Source organism: Trichosurus vulpecula, chromosome 2 (assembly GCF_011100635.1).
Source record: "Trichosurus vulpecula isolate mTriVul1 chromosome 2, mTriVul1.pri, whole genome shotgun sequence".
NCBI lineage: Eukaryota > Metazoa > Chordata > Mammalia > Diprotodontia > Phalangeridae > Trichosurus > Trichosurus vulpecula.
The window spans coordinates 68,233,317-68,257,874 of NC_050574.1; the positions used below are offsets into that span (position 1 = coordinate 68,233,317).

General features: G+C 37.0%; 1 protein-coding gene across 4 annotated transcripts in view; it reads left to right on the forward strand.

The window, feature by feature from the left end:
- Window positions 1-24,558, forward strand: part of FOXJ3 (forkhead box J3) — a 158,446-nt gene that overhangs the window by 88,452 nt on the left and 45,436 nt on the right. For all 4 annotated transcript variants that reach the window (XM_036744997.1, XM_036744999.1, XM_036745000.1 and 1 more), the window contains exon 5: window positions 20,421-20,504. In XM_036744997.1, the coding sequence (XP_036600892.1) occupies window positions 20,421-20,504 (84 nt within the window). The remainder of the gene's footprint in view (window positions 1-20,420; window positions 20,505-24,558) is intronic.

Below are 24,558 nucleotides of genomic sequence, written 5' to 3' on the forward strand. Positions count from 1 at the left end.
AGAGATAAGATTATGTAATTTAAATGTCAACAACCTTGCAAAAATACCCATGGGATAAAAAAGCAAAATTAAAGGAAGAGTTTGGGAAAGGAATATTTGTGGTAAATATAGCTGATAAAAATCTAACATCTAAAATCTATAAAGATACGGTATGTGCCTGTATTTGTAATACTGACTTCCCAATTAGAAGAATGGTCCAAAATTATAAATTGGCAGTTATTTAAAAAAAGAATTAGAAATTCTTAATGGTCACTTAGAAAGTTGTTCAAATGCAAATTTGAAAATTAAAAATTAAATGTGAAATTGATAAAAATAGCACAATTAAATATTAGAGCTCTAAGACAATGGGGGACTAGCTTATGTCATTGGTAGGACTATTGAGCTGAATTACCAAAAGTCAGAGCTGTACCTCACAGACCGTCTTCCTTTTGTGTTTAAGAGAAAACCCTAAGAGGCTGAAGGAAGACTCCTTTCTGAAGGGTATAAGTAGTGGCATGTTGCAGAAGAGGAGTGATTCAGTATAGTGACTGGCCATTGTACTACTGTTGGTTTTTTTGTCTTGTGTTCTTGACCTGAGAGATAATCTGTTTTGTTAATGTCCTTATAAAATAGAATTTGGTTATATTTTTTTCTATGTGAAACACCAAAAATTCCTTATTAGGAAACAGAAGGCTAAAATTCACAGCATAAACAGCTTCTACTGTATCTGTATTCCGTATAGTTCTGTTCCCTCTTTTTGACTCTTACCATTCTTTCTCTACCCTAAATTGTTTTGAGTTTTATTTTGGGTAAAAGAAAATTTTCTTTAAACTGTAATATGAAACTATGATTTTTGAACTTGAAATCTGAAGTTATCTGTTCTCTTTAAAACACAGGATCCTGATGTTTGTTTTTTGGTGGACATTTACAAATAGTAGATTCCCAGGTTAGTCTGAACAGCCGATTGAATTTTAGTGTTCCTGATTTCCGTGTGTTATGTATCAGATGAAGACTTCCCTACACTAGTTGGTACTCATTAGGTTTAAGGGGAGGTAGCACTAATGTCTTGTAGAGAATGTTGGTTTAGTAACTCTCATTATCTCTTGCCTAGATTATTTGAAAAACCTACTAGCTGGGGCAGCTAGATGGCATAGTAGATAATCACCAGCCCTAGAGTCAGGAGGACCTGAGTTCAAGTTCAGCCTCAGACACCTGACACTTACTAGCTGTGTGACCCTGGGCAAGTCACTTAACCTTGATTGTCTGGGGGGAGGGAGAAAAACCTACCAGTTGAATCCCCTGCCTTACCTCTCTCTAATTTGTCTTCTGCAAGTCTGTTAAAGGGATTTTACTGAAGTGCAGACAAGTCTAAACTATGTCGCTATTCCAAACATTCCGTAATGACTGTAGGATCAAATATAAACTTTTTTTTTTGGACATTTTAAAGCCTTTCCCCATCTGCCTCAACCGCGTCCAGCTTTGTTGCTATTCCTGCATTCTGTTGTCAGCTAAGCATCCTTCGACTCTCTGTTTCTCACACAGGGCTCTCCGTTTCTCATCCTCAAACACCTTTGCACTGACACTGTGCACCACTCCTGCCCTGCCCCGTTGGTCTTCTTCACAAAATTGCCTTGTATTGACTTGTATATAGTTTGCGTAACCCTTACATTTATACATGTTATCTCCTCTGATGAAATAAATGTAGGCCTCATGAAGGCAAGGACTGCCTTCTTTATCTGCTTGAGGTCTAGTCCAGTCACATTGTACAGATGAAACCAGTGAGACCCAGCAAAGGGAAATTGCCTGTCTGAAGTCTTATAACTAAGTTAGTGGCAAAGCCAAGACCAAGATCCATCTCTAAACTCACTCAGTCACTACTGCTGGTTCTCACTGGTCTCATCTCAATTCACAGGATGACTCTGAGGGGTATGCAAGTGTACTGTTGGGCAGTTTGACTGTTCTCCATTACTGCATGGTAATTGGCCCAGTAGTGGTGAGGCCCTTACTGTACAACCTGTTTCTAGTGGCTGTGCCTTAGAACAGTTACAGATGGGAGAGGTGGAAGGAGTAATGCAGCCTATGCATGGAAAGGTCAAACATTGTTAAAGTGCTAGTAGGTGCAAATCACTTGTACTGATGCTGGGGATACAATTACAACATGAAACCATACTTTGCCATCAAGGAACTTGCATCTAACTTTAGGGAACCAAGAGTCCATTAGGGATTTGAAGTCTGTTAGTGACATTTGAAACCATCTCATGTAGCTAGGTGTCGTTTGTTGGTTCAATTTCTTTTAACACCCCTGATATTGTAAAAGACTTTTTTGCCCAGGTTTTAAGGTTGTTAAAGACCTAAGGCTCCCTTTGTCAAAATTCCCCATACCTCTTCATTATGTAGTGTTGCTATATTGTTGTCTCTTCTTTCTTGCCTAGTCTCCAAAATTAGTATTTGTGGCCCTCTACTCCTTTTCCTTTTTCTCTTTAGCTTTCATCTCTGTTGTTCCTTTCTTTCAGTTTATTGCCTTTAAAAAAAATTCTGAAAGTTCCTAATCTATGTTCTGATTTCTCCATTTCTTTTCTTCTCTAACTAGGAGTTTGATTTTTTTCTCTTGCTGCCTCCTTCCTTGCTCTTAAGTACACCATATGTATAAATAGTGATATCCCAGTATAACTCTAAGACTACTAGTCTCTGTTAGTTTCCTCCTCCTTCTTCATATTTCTTTATATATTTTTTTAGTTTTTTTAAATTTTACTTAATATTTTTAGTTTTCAGTATTGATTTTCACAAGAGTTTATTTCTTTATATTGTACCTGTTGTTTTTAATGGTGGGTATATAGCATTTCCTAGTTTAGCCATTCTCCACATTTAGGTTGTTTATTTATTTTGCTGATTATTATAATGTAACTATAAATATCTTTGTATTAATCATACTTTTTTCTTTTTAATTTCATCGTTGGGGTATTTTCCCAGTATTGGGATTATTTGCTCACAGGGCATATTTAATTTTGTAACTTTTGTTGTCCATTGTGAAATTATTCTCCAAAATGGATTCCATTAGTTTGTAGTAAAACCAGCATCATACACGTAACCTTTTCCTTTTTATTGCATTAATTCTTCATGTTTAAAGTGGCTCTTAAGAATTAGGGTCAAGGAAGTTAGACCTTAAAACTATCGATACAGAGATATGAAGTGTAGCTGGCAGTTCAGGATTAAGGAAATAATTTGGGAAAGCAAACAGTTCCATATGGGATACCCTGACTTTTTAAAAACATGATATGTTTTTCTTGGTTGACTGCCTGTCTGAACTGAACAGTACTCTCCTTATCTATAAAATGAGGACATTCTCTAAATCTTTCTAGATCAGCATCTATGGTTCTGTTACCTTTAGGGATGCTGAGAAAATGACTTTGCCCTTAGCTGCCCTAATCACCTCCCTGTCCTAATGTATGTCACTATTCTAGCTTCAAAATTCTGTAGTTCTACTACCTTGAGGTTATTGTCAAGGAAAACAACTAAGTCTTGATGATAGCAGCAGCAGCAATAAGCATTTATTTAGTGCTTATTATGTGCCAGTTACTGTCCTAAGCATTGAGGACACCAAGAAAGGCAAAAACTTGGTCCTTGTCCTTGAGGACCTCACATTCTAATGGGGGAAATACCATGCAAACAACTGTATGTATATGCATGTAAGATGATCAGTGTAAATTGGGTGGCACTAGCAGTGCAGGGGACTTGGAAAGATGCCTTGTGGATGGTGGGATTAGAACAAGACTTTTGTGGTATTTCAGGATCTGAGGGACAATCTGAGGGACCTACAAGCTTTCAGTGTTTTCCACAGTGGTCTGAGCCAGAGCAAAGTCTAATTGCTGCCCCTCTGGTTTGATCTCTGCAAGTTCCTTACCTGGATTGAGGTCTGAGAAATGGTGTATTGCTGCTGGACTCTGCCCCTCTCAGCCAGCTGGAGGAAGCTCTGTTGATTCAAAGTGAATGAATTTTAAGCTTCTGCATTTGGTTTGGGATTCCTGCCTTGGCTATTCCTCTGCAAGCTAGGCTAGATGCTGAAAGTAAGGCCCTACTTTGAGCTTGATGGTTGAGCCAGACAGCTACTGCTTGCTTGCGAATTTCCTCTTTTCTTTGTATGCTGAACAGGATCTTTCTACCCAAGAATGTCACCACTGCCACCATTGGGCATAGATTTCCTTACTCCACCCAGGATCTGTGACTTAGAATTGGGTAGTGGATGACAAAGCTGTTAGTTCACACCTTCACCTATCACAGTACCTTGGTATAGGTCTGGTGGTACCCCACTATGAGTCTGGGAACCTCCTCTTGCCCTTTGAATGGCCTTTTTCTGGGCTTTTGAGTACTCCCTGTATGGTGTGCCTTTGGTAGACACTTGTCTGCAGTGCCCAAGGACCTCCCTGTCTGTCTTCCTATACCAGCCTGGACCAGACAAAGGACTCATTGACCTGTTTTAGTTTTCCCATCAGGATTCAGTCTGGTACATTTTTTTTCTGTTGCATTTTCTAGATCTTTTTGGAGGAGTTTGTGGTTGGAGAGCTTACCATACTATTTCCTGCCACTCTGCCATTTTGGCCTTCTCATCTCTTCCCCACCATATAACATTTAGACAGATAAATTTACACGTACTATTTAGAGGAGGGGGAGAGCGCTGACAAATAGCAGGATTAGAGAAAGGCTTTCTTATAGGAGGTGGCATCTGAGTTTAGTCTTGAAGGAGTCTAGGGGTTCTGGGGTGTGGGTGGTCAGGAAAACGTTCATTCCAGGTGTGGGAGAAATCATGAAGGAAAAGGAGATTGAATGCTAAGTTCTAGGAGTAGCAAGTAGGCTGATTTGTCTGGAACATAAGAGTGTATGAAGTGAAGTGATGTGAAATAAGGCCAGAAATGTAGACTAGAGCCAGACTTTGAAAGGCTTTAAATGCCAAGCTGAGTTTATATATTATTCTAGAGGTAATAAGAGACCAGTGAAAGTTCTTTGAAAGTTAAACTCAGCCTAACTTGATAAGCAAATGCAGATTAGTTTATACAGAATTTTAGAATATTGTATTTGAAACCCAGTTATAATGTGCTGGCCTTTATTTACAGGAGTGATACTACTGATTGACCATCAATTGACTTGTTTTTCTGTTACTGGTGAATACAGTGTCTTGCCTAGTCTCACTTGTGATCAGTAAGTATGCATTGATGTGGTGTTAGGCTAGTGTCGGGAGCTGTGCACCTCAGTCAGTCAGTCAATGAACATTTATTAAGTGCCTTTTATGTGCAGGCACTGAGTGCTGGCGATTCCAAAAAACAAACAAAATACAAACAGTCTGTACCCTGAAGAAGCTTGCAATCTAATGGGGGAAGACTGTGCACAAAAGGAAGCTAAAAGGAGGTGGGTTTGGGGTGGGGAGGTAGCCAGGGAAGGTATCTAATATTGGGGCATGGTAGAAAAGTGAGAGAAATCACAAAACAGTGCAGCCAGGTGAGAACTGAGGAGAAGTCCTGAGCTGAGCTCCCTCCTTAGATGGTGGTTGTCGAATTCATGGCTCCACTGTCCAATCAGGGGACTCAGCCCCAAGGCTGATGGGATCTTGCAGGGTGAGGAGGTTTTCCCAATAGTTAGCTTCTTGGGGACTGTTGGAGAAATTAGAGAAGGCCCAAAGTAGTGTAGCCAGGTTGTTAGGGACAAAAGGAAACTATTGGCCTGTATGGGGTCAATCTCATGATCTTTTTTTCATTAATACCATATTCTAATTAGTTGAGCTGGTCAACCTTTTCAGTAAACATTAGTTAAAATACCTACCTTCAAGTTTCAAGTACAATCCCATATTTTTGGATTTTAAGGTCTACTTTAATACTAGTGCCTTTCTTCTGAGATTACCTCTAATTTGTTGTGTATATAACTTGAGTGCACACCAAGTTGCTTGTAGCTTAGATTGTGATCTCCTTGATGTAAGGGACAGTTTTTTGCCCTTTTTTTTTGTATTCTCAGTGCTTAGCACAGTGTGTGGCACATAGTTAAATGTTTAATAAATGACTGTTGTTGACTTGACCTTGTGAAAGGCACTTTTAGTTATGACAAAGCCAAGTACAGTTTACCCTTTAGCAATTACTTATTCCCCTTTTTTCCATACCTGAAAATCCTTCAAATCTACTCTGGCCTACCTTTTTATTATGACAGTAATTTTTGCAGTTATCAAATTGAAGGTTCCCCTTACCTGCTTCTGATTACTTTTGCCTCCTCCACCAAACAAAGGGAATTTAACCATTTTTTTTCTTTTTTAAAGCCTGTAATCCCAAAGAAGCAGCCATATATCACAGTCCTATTCTATAGTCTTTCCCTGTAGTCATGATGAGTGTGAGGAAGTTTGGAGAGGTACATTCTACCTACTGTGCAAATTACTTGTGAAATGGCAAAATTACTAAGTTTTTTTACTCCTACAGTAAATCTTACAACTTTTTACATCTTAAAAAAATTTTGAAACATGTCGTGTATTGCTTTTGTGGCAGTCACTTGTTTTACATGGTTAGCATTTTTTTGACATGAGTTCATGAGTTTTTGACACATTCTTTAATTCTTCATCATGAAATTATACTTTTTAGCACCTTGGATATTAAGCATATTTTTGGTGAATAATATGACTTTCCAGTATAGCCTTGATTATAATTCATTATTTTCATTGGGCTTTAAGCACATTTCCAGACCACTGGATCATATTTCTCTCTAAATATTGGATAAATTTCTTAATCTTTCATGACATGTGGCATGGTGAAGGACTGTTGTAAATTTCCATTTAGGAATTTTTCTAGTTTTGGAACAGTTCTTTTCAGCACATTAATATAATTATCAGAGATCATCCTTCTTTCAATGGGAAGAAGATTTCCAGGCCCAAAAATTTCTATAATTTCTTTTTTTGAGAGGAGGATGTTTTACAGTCTGGTAAAATTTCCCAGGTCTAGGCGAGACTGTAGTCTAAATCTGACAACAGCTTTGGTATGTAGATTTGAATGAAATAATGAATTTCATCAATTAATATTACCCTTTCTCAGTCATCAGTACTTGAACTACTTTTTATATTGTCTTGCCCATAACAAGTGTTTTTCCCCCTCTTCATGACAGGTAATTGCTGGGCTTGTTTTTTTTTTTTTTAAACTTGTCATCTTGCTGTTCTTCCTCCTTAAAGAAGCCTATGCTACACTGTAGTGGAATGAATTATAATCTTTGCTATTCCCTTCTGAAGGTCTTTGTTTCTTGAGCAATAGTTTGCCAGTCCCTGTGTTTTTATTTGTTTTCGACTGCACTTTATTTTGTTCATTGGTATGACTGATCTTACTTCATTGTGAGATTAGATGATCCTTGAATTTCCCCAACCCTGCTATCTCTAACAGTCATTGAAGTTTGTTCTTTAAGAGCTTCAACTTTTGCATGTTTCTTTGAAGTAATATCCATTCTTTAAACCACAGAGGAGGACAATCAAACCAAAATCATTGAACTCAGCTGATAGAACAAACTAAAGATAGCAAAACCAGCTTAGTCTGGTTTCATTTGTTCAAGATCAGATGTTGTGAGTCAGTCTAGTGTCACCGAATTACAGGTGCATGACCATTGTTGTCATAAAGTGAAACCCTATCCAAATATTATATGTCCCCAGTAATTTTCATTCGTTGTCTGTATAGGAAGCCAGTTTCTAGGTACAATATTCAACTTAAGTAGTACAACTTGATACAGTTTAGTTTAGATCCTTGTTGTAATTTGTTTCTTTTCGAGCTAGCTAAGCTTTCTCAGTTTTGGGGGAATGCAACATCTTTTTTGGCAAACACCTAGGTGTAGCCCTCAGTTCTTTGTTCAAACTGTTTCACAGCTATCTTGTACCAGTTGTTCATTCCTGTTAGTTTCACACTTGGAAAGTCTTCAATCTACTCTCTTCTACCATTTTATTATGGCAGTAATTTTTGCAATATTGCTCATTTCTCTCATGTTACAGAGCATCTGTCTTAATCTTTAGCATCATGTGTATACCATTTATCATTTCTTGTATACATTCTGTATTAGTCTTTGGTCTTAGTAGTTCTCATTTCAGTGACTTGGAACTTATTAGGCAAAAGAGTTGTAGTATTGTAAATGTCTGTATCTACCCATTTAAATCTTGAGTATGCAATGATTGTCTGCTAGTTTTTGTAAATATTGCTCAGGTTGCTAGCCTAATTCCCAAAGGCTCATTCTATTGGTGAAACTTGATTGGCATAGGCTATATAAAATACTTTTTAACACAAGGAAGTATTAAACTGTGAAAATTTAAAATATCCATTTCTTGATGGTATTTTCAATGTTTTAAAAATCATTTGGAATGGCCAAGCTATAGCGTTCAATTGTTTAATGGTCACCTTAGTCTTATTGTAAATTCAATCATTTGTTCCTGTGGTACTTGTATCTTTATATACCAAAAATGATAATGTCATTAATTTCCTTAAAACAGAAAAATGTTAAGTTGGGGGGGCGGGATAAATTTATGTAGCAGAATACTGCAGATCTTTTTTTCTAAATTAGTTTTTATCCTTAATTTTGGGTGTAATTCATATTCCTCTTTTTCCCTTAGTCTTATTTTTTGGTTTACTTCAGTAAGAATCTATGATTTCATTGCATTTAATAATTTTGAATACCATTCTTTATCTTCATTTTCCTTAGTTTTATTTTACATAAATGTTTCATCAGTGTAATTACTCCCTCCATATATACTGACTGTACCCTCCTTCTTTTTTGTTTTGTTTTGTTTTTTGGAGGGGGGAAGGCAAGGCAATTGGGGTTAAGTGACTTGCCCAGGGTCACATAGCTAGTAAGTGTGTCAAGTGTCTGAGGCTGGATTTGAACTCCTGACTCCAGGGCCAGTGCTCTACTCACTGCGCCACCTAGCTTCCCCCTGTAACCTCTTTCTAAATTTGATGGTTAAAATCAATAATTATTGTTAAATGTCTGGTATCTCTAAGACACTGCTAAGTGCTGGGAATACTAAGAAAGTCTGAAACAGTCTCTGCTCTTCAAGGAACTCAAAATCTTAGGGGGAAAGATACTCTGCAAACAGCTCTGTCTTAACAAGATATCCTGGATAAATTAAAGATAATTTCAGAAGAAGGTATAAAGATTAAAGATTAAGGAGTACCAGGAAAGACTTCTTGAGGAAGGTAGGATTTTAGGTGAGATTTTGAAGGAAGCCAGAAGAAATGAGGGGGGAAGAGAATTTCAGGCACTGGAGATAGCCAGTGAAAATGCAATGTAGGGAGATGGAGTGTCTTTTGCTAACTCTACTGCAGGGAGGCCAAAGGAAGTCACTAGGTTATAGAGTGTGTTGAGAGTGGAGTGAACTAAATTACAAGACTGGAAAGGAAGAAAGGGACCACTTTGTGAAGGTCTTTAAAAGTCAAACAAGATTCTTTGAGATTTGCTTTAAATGAAGACAAAATCATATTGAAACCAAATTCATTTGTGATAATTCCTTTTGATCATGGGTAGGTGGCCACCACGAAAAAGATACAGTCCTTCATCAGGCCCATAATACAAAGCATTTCTAGCTTGGAAAAATCATCCTTGTGAGCTCTCCACTGGCATAGCCTCTGAGAACAAAAGTGAGTTTCCTTTTCTTTACTGAGAGCTCCTCATGTCAGTGAATTTCCAGGCCTGGCCAAAATGAAAGCAGAACAATAAGGATATCTTGTCTTTATAGGCTAATTTATAGCTTATAGAGCACTTTACTCACAACAACCCTATAAGGGGTAGAAGACAAGCATTATTAATGCCATTTTACAGGAGATGAGCTTGAGGTTCAGAATCGTTAAATGATTTATTAAGGGATGCACAACTAATGAGACCAGGACTGAAATCCATGCCTTCTGATGTTTCTGCCATCCCCATGATCCACCCCCCCACCCCCATCTTCCGATATGCACTCTGATGCCTTTATATAAATTCTTATTTTGTGATAATCATAGCAACTTGTTTCTGTTTTCTGTTGTTTATATTTAAAGTTGAAGATAATATTCTGAAGTTAAAACTTCAGATAGAGGCAACTGTGGCCAGTGGAAAGAACAATGGATTTTGAGTAAAAAGGACTTGGAGGAAAATAATTGTTTTGCTACTTGGTGACCAGTGTGATCTCTGACAAGGTCATTTACTTTCTCTGGACCTTGGTTTTCTCATCTGTAAAATGAGAGAATTATACTAAATCTGTAAGGTCCCTTCCAGCCAAAAATTTTATGATTTTATGCATTGAGTGAGTAATTTGTATATGACCCCTGTGATAAAAATTATTTGTGGGTCCACTAATTAGGTACTGTTGCCAATAATTAACATGCAGAGATTGTTATCTGCATATTTTATTTACGTGCATTTGCCTCAATAGACGTTAGGGTATGAGCTTCAGCAGTCTTATATAGAATGTGGATATATAAAGAGTATAGAAAAGTGGAATTTTATTTGTTCAGAATGGAAAGATAAGAGTATACATGTCTGAGAACAAGTAACAGTTGGTCAAAGCAGGAGTTATGGCTTCTTTCCCAGCCTTGATTTTACAGATGTTGTGACCTTCAAGAGGAGAATGGTGTCTGGAAGCTCAAAATAGTGATGGCAAGAACTCTGAGCCAGAATTTCCTTTCCATCGCAGTCTGTCATCACAGTGACATCAAGAGACCTGAACCAGAAATACTCTTGCCACACACCTAATACGTTGCTCAGTATACAGTGGTTGCAATTATATTAGTGATGATTGAGTTTTGAAGGGAGGTGAGCGTGCTTGAGGGAGGTGAAATATTGGAGTATAGAGTGACCCAGATTATACATTGACAGTTCCACTTAATAAAGCCTTTAGGCAAGAAATTGCCTCTAGCTATATAACTCTTGTTGGAGTGGTTGGTATCCCATATGACTTGGTTGTTGTAGGCTCACCTTCTAAGTTAGGCCCTCTAGGTATATCATAATTTGTTATTCAGTTGCCATTTCTTCCCAGTTTTAGCTTCTATACCGTACTGCTGTACTTACATTCATAATACTGCAGTACCCTACTCATTAGTGTCCATGGGAGGTAACTCCTTTAATGACAAACAATATGGTATAGTAGAAAGAGAACTAGACCTGCAGTCAAGGAGACCTAGGTTCAAATACTAATTTCAACTGGCATTTATCAGATGCCTACAATGTGAAAAGCACTGGGGATACACGACTGCTTACATCCCCCTCAAACAAACAGACAAACAAACAAGCACCTGCCTTCTGTTACTGTTCTATTACTGGGGTAATAGAACGTAAATAAACAAGTAAGTACAAGATAATTTGAGGATGGAGAGAATAATAATGTAAGGGGAATCACTAGGAGATGCAAATACAAGGTGTGTGTGCCCATGTACAAGCTATTTACTTGTTTCTGCATCTGTAAAATGGGAATGGCATTTGTATATTTGTAAAATCTACTTAACAGAGTTCTTATGGGGAAAATACTTAATCTTACAGGTATATAAGTTTGAGTTAATAGTAGTAGATGTGTTATGTGGTAATTTAGGCAATTGCTGCATCAAATTAGGCCTGTTTATATTCACTATCAAGATATTTACTGATGCCTATAGGCAAATGACTGCCTAATTTGTCACTAGCATTGCAGTTTTCTTACTACCATCTACTCTGTTAACTGTACTTCCAGAGAATAGCAGTGGTGAGAATAATTAAAAAATCGTTTCTGCTTGATGTTGGAATATTTTCTGTCCTCTACTAGCATCAGAATACTTCTCAATTATGTTTATTTGAGCTGTTGGGTTTTCTCTCTATACATTATTATGGGAAGAGAATTGGTTGTTGCTGCTTAGCACTTTACTAAGAGTTATTACATGAATTCTTATTGTCTGTGATACTCTTCTGGCCCTTAAGTTTTGTTGCTGACTTTGTGTGTCTATGCTGTATTTGAGGATAGAGGCCAAATTTCTTGTTTCTTTTTATCTCTAGAGCCTTTAAAATCCAGGCACATTGTCTTGTCCATTAGGAGATGCTCAGCAGATACTTGTTGAATGAACGAATCAGTGTTTGACAGTGAAAATGATCTTTTCAGTCTCTTTATTTTACTAGTGCTTGCACATATATGTTCTTACTATTTCCCCAAGACTTGTTCTTGAGTATAGGGATGTGTGCCTCAGTCTTTCTGAGATTTTGTTTTCATCAATAGGCAAGACTAGAGCTATCAGTTGAGGCCTGAGCTAGATTAAAAGTAATTGGAAAATGTTTAACAAAATAAATAAAAATACATTACAATACAGATAATGTTTCTATTTGAATTTGATACCAGTAGGCAAGATTTAATGTCACAAGTGATAGTCCTACCTCCTTATTTCTGTGCCTTTGTACTGGATCGTCCCTATGCCTGGAATGCTTTCCCTCCCAATCTCAAACTCTTAGAATCTCTGGGGGGGAGAAAAAGGAAAAGTATAATAGTTTAAAAGGAAATATACAATTAGCAGTCATAACTGTGAATGGGAATGGGTTGACCCTACCCATAAAACAAGAGGATAGTAGAATGGATTAGAAACTAAGAAATACCTTTGAAACAAAAAGATATACACAGAGTTAAAAAAAATTAAAAAAAAAAAAAGGGATAAGTTATCATGATCTCAGACCAAAAAAAAAAAAAGGCAAAAATAGGTCTAATTAAAAATCATAAACAGGGAAAATACATTTTGCTAAATGGTACCATAAACAATGAATTTACATCAATACTAAACATGTGTGCACCAAATGACATAGCATTTAACTTTTTAAAGGAAAAGTTAAATGAGTTGCAGGTAGAAAGAGAAAATAAAACTTTAATAGTGGGAGATTTTAATTTATCTCTCTTGGTCCTAGATAAATCAAAAAATCAAAAAGAAACAAAGGACCTGAGTAGAATTGTAGAAACATGAGATGTGATAGACCTCTAGAGAATTTTGAATCAGAATAGAAAATAAACCTATTTCTCAGCTGTACATTGTACCTTCACAAATATTGATCATGCATTAGGGCATAAAAACCTGAAGAACAAGTGCAGAAAATAAAAAAAAATATTAAATGCATCCTTTACCAATCATAAGGCAATAAAATTGCATTAAATAAAAGATTTTTGAAGCCCCCGATTTGAATGCCCTCCCCTCCTTTCTGTCCCCAACCCTTTTCAGCTTCATGTGAGTATATTTTCTCCTGTTAGATTGTAAATTCCTTGAGCACAGAGACTCTTTTTCTTACTTGTATCCCAGTTGCTTAGCATAGTGCCTGGCACATAGTAGGTGTTTAATGAATATTATATTGTCTCTTTATTTTTGGTCCAGTAGTGGCCAAGTGGTGAATCCTAAGCTAGAGCCTGTTCTTGGGTTGGTGGGTATATTCTATCACTGGTAAATGTAAATGTATTTGATGGAGGAGTCAACAAGTACAAGGAGCTATTCTGTATGAACAAAAGGTAGTTAGAAATTAAGAGCTGCCGTTTGACTGCCTTGTCACTATGACTGCTCATACTATTATTTATTTCATGATGTGTACTCAAGGATGGTCAATTTTTGAATGTTTCTTTTCTGATTGACAGTCACTAAATTTGGGAGATTATCAGTATGGAGGATATACTTATACCTTTGTCAGGCTAACCCAAAGACTAATTTAAACTTGTAATCATCTTTTTTGCTTGACTTACTGAAGTTGAACTGCTGCTCCAAAAAAAAAAAATCATTTATTTGCCACTTACACAATTGAAACAGATATTGTTTCTTTTTTGGGAGGGAGGAAGGCAGGGCAGTTGGGGTTAAGTGACTTGCCCAAGGTCACACAGGTAGGAAATGTGTCAAGTGTCTGGGGTTGGATTTGAATTCAGGTCTTCCTGACTCCAGGGCCAGTGCTCTACTTACGGTTGTTTTTGATCATGCAATTTTCTGTACTTCCCCTGCATTGTTCACTGGCCTAGATGAACACCTCAAATCAGAGCAGTATAGGAGACATTTCTGTGCTTAATTTTGTGGGTTTTTCTAAACAAGTCTGGATCAATGAGGACAGAGAGCTAATATTGACAGAGGCTATTTTCTGTTGAGTGAAAACATATTAATAATCAGCTTAATTCATATTGGGGCTTGTTCAAGGGCCAGTCATTGATACTATTACATCTCATTTTCATGTCTTCATTGACACCAATAACTGTTTTGCTTACTCTAAGTCATTTGTCGAAATTATCTGGTTTTTTTCTCCTATAACTTAGAGCCTGACAGGTACTGAAAGGGAAGATCTTTTCTAAATCTTAGCAGTAGTCCTCTGACCATTCCAAAAATTAAAAACCAAGTTGTTGAATGAAGAGAACTAACTAGATGTGGAAATCAAGTGACTTATTGGTTCTGTCTAAAAAATTCTTTGTCAGGTGACTTCATTATTTAGTTTAAAATGCTATGAAATTATAGATGTCGGATAAATTCACAATTCATTGTAAGCATCAAATACTCAAGTTCTAATATATTTTTGATTACATGTCATCACATTGCTACTGCTTTTTATTATCATAGAAAATGAAGATTTGTCTCAAGTTTTTCTGCTTTTGAAAAATGATTATAAGAAAATGATAATTTTCTTCGAAAAGTAGGAGTCACGCATTTTGTTTATTTGGAAAATTAGAATTAATTTTGCATTCCATTTTTGAAAAATCATCAAACGTTGTTGGACTATACAAGTCAAATCCACTATTTTAAAATTCAAAGAAATTAGAATTGTGACAAATTTACAGGTCTTAGTGGAAGCTTCTCCTAAGTGGAAGAAGGAAGAAAAAAAGAACTGTTAATGGTCATCACCCATGTTTGTACTAAACTAGTTTGCTTACATTACATGTTCACATACATCTGAAAAATCAAGAAGCAGACAGAGAAATATTTGGAGCCCTTTTTTAAAAATTATGGCCAACTGCCAGTACAGACTTTTCTGACTTTCCAGCTCCTCTTTCTAAAAATAATTCTTTGGTTTCTTCTTGATGCTGTATTGCTTCCCTTCTCTGACCAAAAAAAAAAAAGGATACTAAAATATATAAGTATTCTAAATTAAAGAATCTCCATATTTTTCATGCAGTGAAGTGTGATACTCCTCATCCCTGGAGCAGTTGATCCCTTGCATTTTCTGCTATTTTTCCCCCTTTTGATTTTGTTTTAATATTCCTTGTTGTCCCATAGAGTCATTGGCTTTTCTTTTTCCCATTCTAATTTTCAGGGAGTTTTTTTCTTGGGCAGGGTTTTGTACTAATTGTGCTAAGCTATTAATGCCTTTTATAATTTTTTCTCCCATAGCTTTCATTTCTTTTACAGTTTTTCCTCAAGTGCTTTCATTCTGTTTATTTAAAAAACACATTTTAAATTCTTTTTTAAAAATACTTCATCTCTTCCAGGAATTCTAATTGAGTTTGTCAACAAAATGTATTTTCCTCTGAGGGAAAGCTTGTAGATATTTTAGAGTCATTCTCTTCTGTGTTAATATTCTGAGCATCCCTCCTACTATAATAGGTCATTATGGTTGGATTCTTTTTTGGTTTGCCCATTCTTCCAGTCTACTTCCTGGAGACTTTAGACTTGATGTTAGCAGCCACTTCTGGAGAGAATGTTTGGGCTGGTCCTGTCGCTACTTTCCTGGGGTATTAAGTGTTGTGTTATTACAAGATCTCAGGGACTGGCTGGGGATCTGCAAACTTTGTGTTCCCGTAGTGGTCTGAGCCAGGGCAAATTCTGATTGCTAAGTACCTCCCTGGTCTGATCTCAGCAAGTTCCTGACATGGGTTTTTGTTTGAGCAAGTGAAGAATGCTGCTGGATTCTGTGCCTGTCAGCCAGTAGGAAAGCTTTGTTGGCTCAGAACAGCAAAATTGTAGACTCCTCTTTTGTCAGGTCTTGCCCTGATTATTCCTTTGCAGGATGTGCTTGTTGTTGGATGTGAGACTCTGCTTTTATGCATCAGATCTGAGCCATACCAATGCTGCTGCTACTAGCTTCAGAACTTGCTCGTTCGGAGCTACCTAGAGCCTCCCTACTCTAAACAAGCTGCCTTTCTCATTCTGCCCTAGATTTGTGACCTGGAACTGGGTAGTAGATGACAAAGCTGCCATTTGGTATCTCTTCCTGTCACAGTATCCTGGTGTAGGTTTCGAAGTACCCATATAGGTCTGAGATCTTCTATTGTCCTAGTACACAACCCCTCTCTGGGTGCTGGAGAGATGTGCTCACATGCAGTGTGCCCCTGTTCCAACCTGGCTTCAGTGTCCAAAGATCTCCTTGTTGTGGTTTCATAGTGTGTTGTGCGGTTGTCTCAAAAAAAAAAAATTCAGAGTCAAACCATCTCTAATCCAAGTATTGGCATTTATTGAAGATTGACGCCCCTCAGAAGCAGACTAGGTTCCAAGAGGAACCAGCAGCTTACTAAAACAATACAGGCAAATTTATAGTGTATTGATGCTGATTGCACAACAGAAATTATGAATATTAAAAAGGCAGGAAGGGTTTGTTAAGCGATTACATAATAGGGGAAGGGTCCCTTATATGGTTTGGTGGTCAAACATCCTGGTTGTGCTGCTATCTGATTGGCTAGCTGTTGTGGTCCTGCCTGGTCAAGATGGATAGATAGGTATTGTAGTCCTGTCTTGGGCTAAATGGATGATGTGATTGTGGTTGAGTACAAGAACACACCTGTTCAAATATATGAATTGGATCTGGGGGCAGTGGCTAGCTGGGGGCAGGGACTAGCTAGAGGCAGTGACTAGCTAGAGGTAGTGGCTATATTGGGTCTGGGGACCTGTCAATGCTCTATCCACTGCTACCTGGCTGCCCATGAAATTTATTACCTAATGCTTAAATTTAATGACTCCCAAGTTCTTCTTGAAAGAAAGGCCTATCTATGGGCAGTAAATATGACTGTGTGTAGAAATACCACTACAGTCTCCAAAAGAATTAAAGCTGAGAGTCCCATAAAGGGTCATGGTTAGTGGGAGCAGGCTAAACCCTATTATAATTGAAAAACTGTGCAGACAGTCTGTCATCACAGTGATGTTTCACTAGGAAAAAAACAAAACAAACATGGGTTGGTTACACAGTGAGAGTAAGGGAAAGCAGTTGGTGGTATATGTATTTCATTGGTATCCATGAAAGATCAGAGAAGTAAAGGAAGTTCCTTAGCACACTGGGTTACACCCACTATGGAGAGCCCACAATTAGACAAGTAAAATTAAATATATTTATTTAAATATATATAATGCTTGCTGATGGTTTTAGGTAGATGGTGTTTATGATTTTAAGGAAGACTCTGTTTATTCCTATGCTTTCTAGTCTTTTTAATAGGAATGGGTGTTGTATTTTGACAAAAGCTTTTTCTGCATCTATTGAGATAATCATATGGTTTCTGCTAGTTTTGTTGTTGATATGATCAATTATGCCAATAGTTTGCATAATATTGAACCAGCCTTGCATTCTTGGAATAAATCCTACCTGGTCTTAGTGTATTATTCTCGTGATAAGTTGCTGCAATCTTTTTGCTAATATTTTATTTAAAATTTTTGCATCAATATTCATTAGGGAAATTAGTCTATAATTTTGGGCACATTGAGTTTGAAATGCCTCTAAGACGTCTAGTTCGAGATGGCCAAGAAGCAGTTGGAGATGAATGGATTGTAGCTCAGCAGTGGGGAGGGGGAGGAGAGGGAAATAATCGAATCCATAGCAGCTTATGAGATCACAAAATGAGATCTAGATTTAAAAGAGAAGAGGGCCCAGGACAAAGCTTTAGGATATCTTGCAGAAAGCAAGCATGATATGAATAAAGAACCAGCAAAGAAAACTAAGGAATGATCAGATAGGTAAGAGGAGAACCAAGAGAGAACAATGTTATAGAAACCTAAAGAAAGTATACCTAGGAGGAGAGAGTGATCAGCTGTGTCAAAGACGGCAAAGAAGTCAAGAAGGATGAAGATTGGGAAAAAATGTCCCTAGTTTGGAAATTGAGATCATTGCTATGTGTGGAGAGGGCAGTGTCCATTGATCGATGAGGTCAGAGGCCACAAGGTTTAGAAGATAATGAGAGGAAAGAAAGTGGAGGAACTAATTATAGATGGTTTTCTTAAGGACTTTAGCCACAAAGAGAAGGAGAGGTGTAAGAAGATAGTTAGGGTGATGATGGCATCAAGTGAGGGTTTATTTAAGGTTATGGGAGATATGAACGTGTCAACAGGGAAAGAACCAATGTGTAGAGTGAGATTGACAGAGTGAATGTGATGATAGTTGTATCTGCTGGAGAAGATAGGATCAAAGATAGAGGGGTTTGCCTTGGCAAAAAGAAGGGCCATCTCTTTATCAGAGAGAGGAATGAAAGAGATGTTCAGGTAAGATGTCTAAGTAATTTAACATGAGGAGGGGAGAAGAGAGCTCTTGGCAAACGACCTCGATGTTTTGGGTGAAGTTTAAGGGAGAGACACATAACATTTGAAATAGCTCCCAGTGAAAGTAGAATAGTGAATCTCCCTAGAGCCCAGGTCTTACCGTGTCATCATCCCCCTACTCAATAAATTCCAGTGGATCCCTATCCAAAATTGAATATAAAATCTTCTGTTACTTATTCAAAGTCTTTCATAACTTGTTCTCCTCCTACCTTGTCAGTCTTGTACTTTGCTTGTTCCCCTCTCTTTCTCCCATTTCGCTTTGAGATCCGTTGACACCGGCCTCTTTGATGTTCCTCACACAGGATACTCCATCTCCTCACTCCAAGTGTTTTCATTGGCTGTTCCACATGCCTGGAATTCTCTCCCTCCCCATCTCTACTTCCTGGCTTCTCTGGCTTCCTTCAGGCCTCAGCTAAAATCCCACTTTATACAAGAAGATTTCCTTATTTGCCTTAATTCTAGTGCCTTCCTTCTGTCAATTATCTCTTGTTTATCCTGCCTATATCTTGTTCGTACATAATTGTTTACATGTTCTATCCTCCATTAGACCGTGGGCTCCTTGAGAACAAGGACTGTCTTTTTCCTTTCTTTATATCCCCAGCAGTTAGCATAGTGCCTAGTTCATAGTAGGTGCTTGTTTTGTTGACTTGACTTTGGAAAACTAATTCAGAATAACAGAGCTTTTTAAGTCCAAGGGGAGAAAAGGGCAATGTTAACTTTGGAGAAAACAGTTTCAGCAAAGAATGATCTTTGCACCGATCTGTTTTAGAATTTTTCCAGGAGCCAAAGTTCATTTGCAGACCAATGGATTTATGATTTTAAGGAAGACACTGTTTGTTCCTATGTCTAGCAACCACTGACAGGAATGTGACTATGATGGGGGAAGCTGTCTCATTTGTGTGATTTTATTCATTATAATTCAGCATCTGGGCAGTAGGAACAGAAAAAGTGAATGATAAGTGTAACCAATTCTTGGGGTTTTGGCGAACTGTGAGTGATAATGGAGTAAAGGCTTCAAAGGTTGATGAGAAGGGAATAAGTAAATAGTTGAATTGGTCATTATTTGGGTAAAGATTGTGTAGGGAAGTAATTGAGGCTAAAACAGACATGATGAACTAGGAGAGCAGAGAGAGGTGGAGGGACTGAGGTTGCAATGTGGACCAAGAACAGATTTAGGAATGAGGCAGAGGAAGAGGTAGAAGGACAAGAGGTTAGGAACCAGCATTGGAGTAGCAGTGACCTTGTCAGTTGGGTTGGGGTTAAGATTGGAGAAGTTGTTGAAGGCTATGTTGTCCTCAGGAGATAGTTAGGTTTCACTTATGGAAGTGGAAGAGATTAAGTCAGAAAGAGGACTTTAATGGTAGAGTTCCTAAAGGGTAGTTTCTCTGGGCAATTGCCCAGAGTGCACTAGGAACCAAGGAGGTGTCAGACTGAACTGAACAGGGATGAGAACATGGGAAATAATTAGGATGGCAGGTCATATGCAGAGCACTGGTGCTATAAGATAGAAAGATTAGGGGAGCAAGAGGCATTGAGCCTGTGATAGTCAAAGTTCAGGGAGTACAGATAGGTTTGGCAAAGACTTTATTATATCTCTTCCTAGGTTCTAATGGTCTTCCTGAGTCTAGGGCATGTTTGGGTCAGGACCCAATGGGTAACAGGTTTTTTTGCTTGAGTGCAGCCTCTTTCTGTGGTCTGGTGATTAATAGGAGGAAAGATTTATAGAAGGTTCTCTGTTTGCTAATGGCAAAAAAAGACAATATATGAAACTTGTATCCAGATTTATCTGGCTGTGTTGCTTAATTATTCCTTGATCAGTGAAAATAAAATATGAGAAACTTGTTGGAAAGACAAATGTACTTTTTTAAGATAGATAAGGGAAAAACTTAATTTTAGTGCAATTTTTGTACTTATTATAAAAGTCTAGTCTTCTAGTCTTAACATATCTTTGCTTTAATGAAATGTTAATCTTATATATTTTTTCTTGTCTTCTAGGGTTCTTATTGGGCGATAGACAACAATCCCAAGGAAGACACACTGCCTTCACGGCCAAAGAAGAGGGCAAGATCTGTAGAACGGGTAAAGCTCTTTGTCTTAGGCTTACTATGCATATTTTCATGTAGGTTAAAACATAATTTTTTAGCTTTCATAAATGTGAATTTACAGAAGGCAAAATAGTATCATACAATCTGTAAAATTGAGGGGTTTAGACCCTGAGGTTCCTTCTAACATTGAATTCTCCTATCCTAAGTATTGTTCTTTTTCCTTTTGTGTAGCAGTTTATACTTTCCAAATTACTTCATAACCATCATTTCATTTGATCCTCGCAATCACCACATTAGGAAGTTAGGCCGAGATTATCCCTATTTTGCATATTAAGCAACTGAAACAGAAGTTGATAAGTAGTTTGTCTTAGTCACCACAGTTAGTCAGGGAGGGGTGAGACTAGCCCCTAGAACTTCTGACTCCTGGTATAATGAATATTTTTACTTTTTATTGCTTCACAATTTAAGACAACAGATTTTGTATAATAAAGTTACTTCCTTTTGTTTATCTGGTTACTGCAAATTCTCTATAGTAAACAGTTCAGATTTCCCAAGAAATCCTTTCTCTAGCCCCTAATCATGTTACTATCACATTGTATAACAAAATTCCTAGTTGTATGCTTTTATAGAACTTTTCATTTGTTGATATGTTAGGAGAAGCAAGCTACATTTAAGGTTTTTATAGCTGTTTTCTTTTACTCTTCAGCATTCCTTACCTTCCATATGCTTCCATTATCCCAACCAGAAATTCATTAAATTCCCCCAAAATAAGTATACTGAGGTCTCTGATTTGGAGAAGGAAAGTGTCAGGAATGAAGGTATTCTATTCTGCAACACTATTCTTGGTCCGAGGCTAGTCTACTAACAGAGTACTTCTTTTCACTTGGAAATTGTCATTTATGGTAAGCTCCTTAAGATTTGAAAATAGTATTTTTCCCCTTTGTCTTTCTGAAAATGATGAATTTGACAAACATAAATAATTATATATTACAGAGAATGCAGAGAGAGGACATAAATGATACCATGAACCTCTATTACTTACAGCTTGTTTTTCCTTAATATATTAAACTTTTAATACCTTAGTGCCAACACTGCCTGTTAGTCCCTTTGCTGAGCCTAATTCTTATCCATGTCAGTATCATCATAACACTGGTCAAGTCTCTTAACTTAAAATTTAGGCTTTGGTTTCTCCAGCTAGGTGGTGCAGTGAATGGACTGCTGGAGTTGTGGTTGGGAAGCAGAGTCTAGTAGGTCCTGTACTGTATAGTATAGTATAATAAGTAGCTCCTATGAGGAAGAAGGCAAACCCTTCCTTATTTTTTAATCTCCTTGGAAAGTCCTTGCAAGAATCAGGCCAGGGGAAGCTGTTTGACAGATGGATAGCTGTTGTCTGTTCCTAATCGAAAAACGCTCTTACCTATAGCATCAGGACCTAAACTAAGATGGGTAGGAGATGAAATGGCGCCTCACCAGGTGAAGACGTAGCAGGCTTAGAACCAGAAGGCCAGGGTTCAAACCTTGGCTCTGCTGTTTACTCCTGTGCATTACCTTGGGGATGATACTTTCACATCTCCGGTGTTGGGTTTCTTTGTAATAGGGGGAAACTGGATTAAGGGCTTTTTCTGATTGTGTCATTCTTTGATTCTGTGAATCAGAGCCCTGAAGTATAACAGCTTTGAGGCAACAAACCCAGTAATTTCTGGTTTTACCATAGTTTTAGAGATGTAAGAAGTTAAAATCTATCTCCTTCCTACCTATATCCAATTATCTTGTATTATCATTTGCACTTCTGCTCTGACAACCAGGTAGCTTACATAGTACCATCTGATTGGTTGATTATACTCAGGCATGGCATGGTAAAGATGTATATGTGCTCTAGATTTAGAATTTAGTAGCTGAGACAACAGATTTTGACCAAATTGTCCCAGAAATGCATTAGCTCTGAATATTACAATTACGCATTATTATTTTTTAAAAGTCAATGTGTGAAATTTTGAATTAATTAAAAACCGTGAAATAGCATTTGTTTTTTCATGATATTTGTAATTTATTACTGATGAAGCTAGGTGGTTCAATGGATAAAATATTGGATCTGGAATCAGGAAGACTTAAGTTCAAATTCAGCCTCAGATACTTAGTGGCTGTGTAACCCTGGGCAAGTAACTTCACCTTTGTCTGCCTCAGTTTCTTGTTCTTTAAAATGAGGATAATGGTGCCTATCTCATGGAATTGTCGTGAGAATAAAATGACACAATATTTGTTAAGTGCTTTGCAAATCTGAAAGTGCTACATAAATGCTAGTATTATTATTTGAATGCAAATGGATTAGATTTTGCAAATTTTAAATTGGGTCGTGGTCAGGGGAAAACTCAAATCAATTCAGGACCCAAAGCATCACTGTGCTTCTTGGAAGTAATGTCCCTCTTGTGGGTCATTGTTTTTTGTACCTTTCTTTCACCCTTTTTCTCTTTGTAGTTCTTAGACCTTTTCTTTTTTTCCAATTCTGGCTGATACTGATTGAAAACTTTATACCTCTTTGATCATGAGTTCTCTGCTTATTATGTTTGTAGCACAGTTTCTCTTTGTATGATACCATGTACATGTTTTCCTTGTGGGAATATTACTGATTTCCAATGGAAATCAGTAAGAAAACAGGAATCAGTATGCAAAATTTTACTTTCCACACTTTTCAGAGGTTTCCCCCTTTCTGTCTGTTGAGGAAAGACTATATTTGGTAGCTATACTTTTAGCTTTCTTTCTCCCCCAGAAAAAAATTGATTTAAAAAATGTAATAAATACTTTATCACCATCAAAAAGTTGACCTAGGTGATAAAATTCTTTTCACCCAAAGTAGCTTATGAAAAGCCTGTTTGTTAAAGAGCAGTTGTGATTTTTGTCGGTGGAGGGAGTGCCTTCATTGATAGAATCATTGGTACTTTAAGTATTAAAGTCATAAGTAATGTAACACATTGCATTTATTTGTCTGCCTTCTGGTTTTATCCACAAGTGCTCTATAATCAATCTACATATACTTGGCTCTCAGGTCAAACTTTCTAAAACCTCATTTTCTCCTCAGTTTTGTATATATGTGTGCATTTTTTAAAAAATGCTCATAATTTTTCATCTTTTTTCCTTTGTTGTATTTTGCAAACAAGCTAATACTCTGAATCTGTCACTTCTGGGTACCATGTGTCTGCTTAACAAAGAGATTAAACATTTGTTGGCTGCAGTGGTTTCAGTGATCTTCTAAGGTTTTTGTTGTGTCAAGTTGTTTTGTATTGGTTGAACTTTTCTAAAAAAAGTCATAATAAAGTTATTGCTTTCAGTTTTATCTATTTTTCATCTATCAAAATCAATAGTTGGTTTAAACTGTTCTAATTGGAACTGATGCCTTTGCTCAGAAAATCTTCCAATCTATCTTTTTTTTTGACTTTTCTAGTTTGTGCCAGCCATCCAATGAGTATCCATTTTTTACTCTGATAGCTAATCCTTACATAAATATTACCTTTATAACCAGTTACTATTAAGGTGTAGTCAGTTTTCATTCTGCAAAAATTTCATTTGTTGTTTTTCATATCTAACATCTTCTGACTCTCTTTTTGAAGAACATATTCACAACACTTTTCATTCCTTGATCCTAGATTTTATTTTTCAAAGTAGTGTTAAAATAATCCTTATGCTGTGTTTTAGTTTCAGATCTTCCAGAGGCAAATTTATTAATTAAATTGTAAAGATCTCTCCTTTGAAAAAACAAAGGAACAGATCTCCGTCAAAATTTCTCACCAAAGCCATGTCTACTCACAGTTTGTAGTAACAATTTATAGTAGTCCCATTGTTACAAAGTGTAGTTAATAATTTTGATTCATTACTCAGAACAGTAGTCACAACTTTTGGTCTAAGACTTATTTCAAGCTGATGAAGCACCTCTGTTCATAATTTGGTTTGACCTTTGATAAGAGTGGTATAAAAAGATTTCTTGTAAAACATTGTTTTGGAATTGATTGTTAAAGAAAAACTGAAGGGTTTCTCATTTAGATTAGATCAAAGACTCCAAAGTACTATTCCAGTATATAATGTGTAGTCTAAAG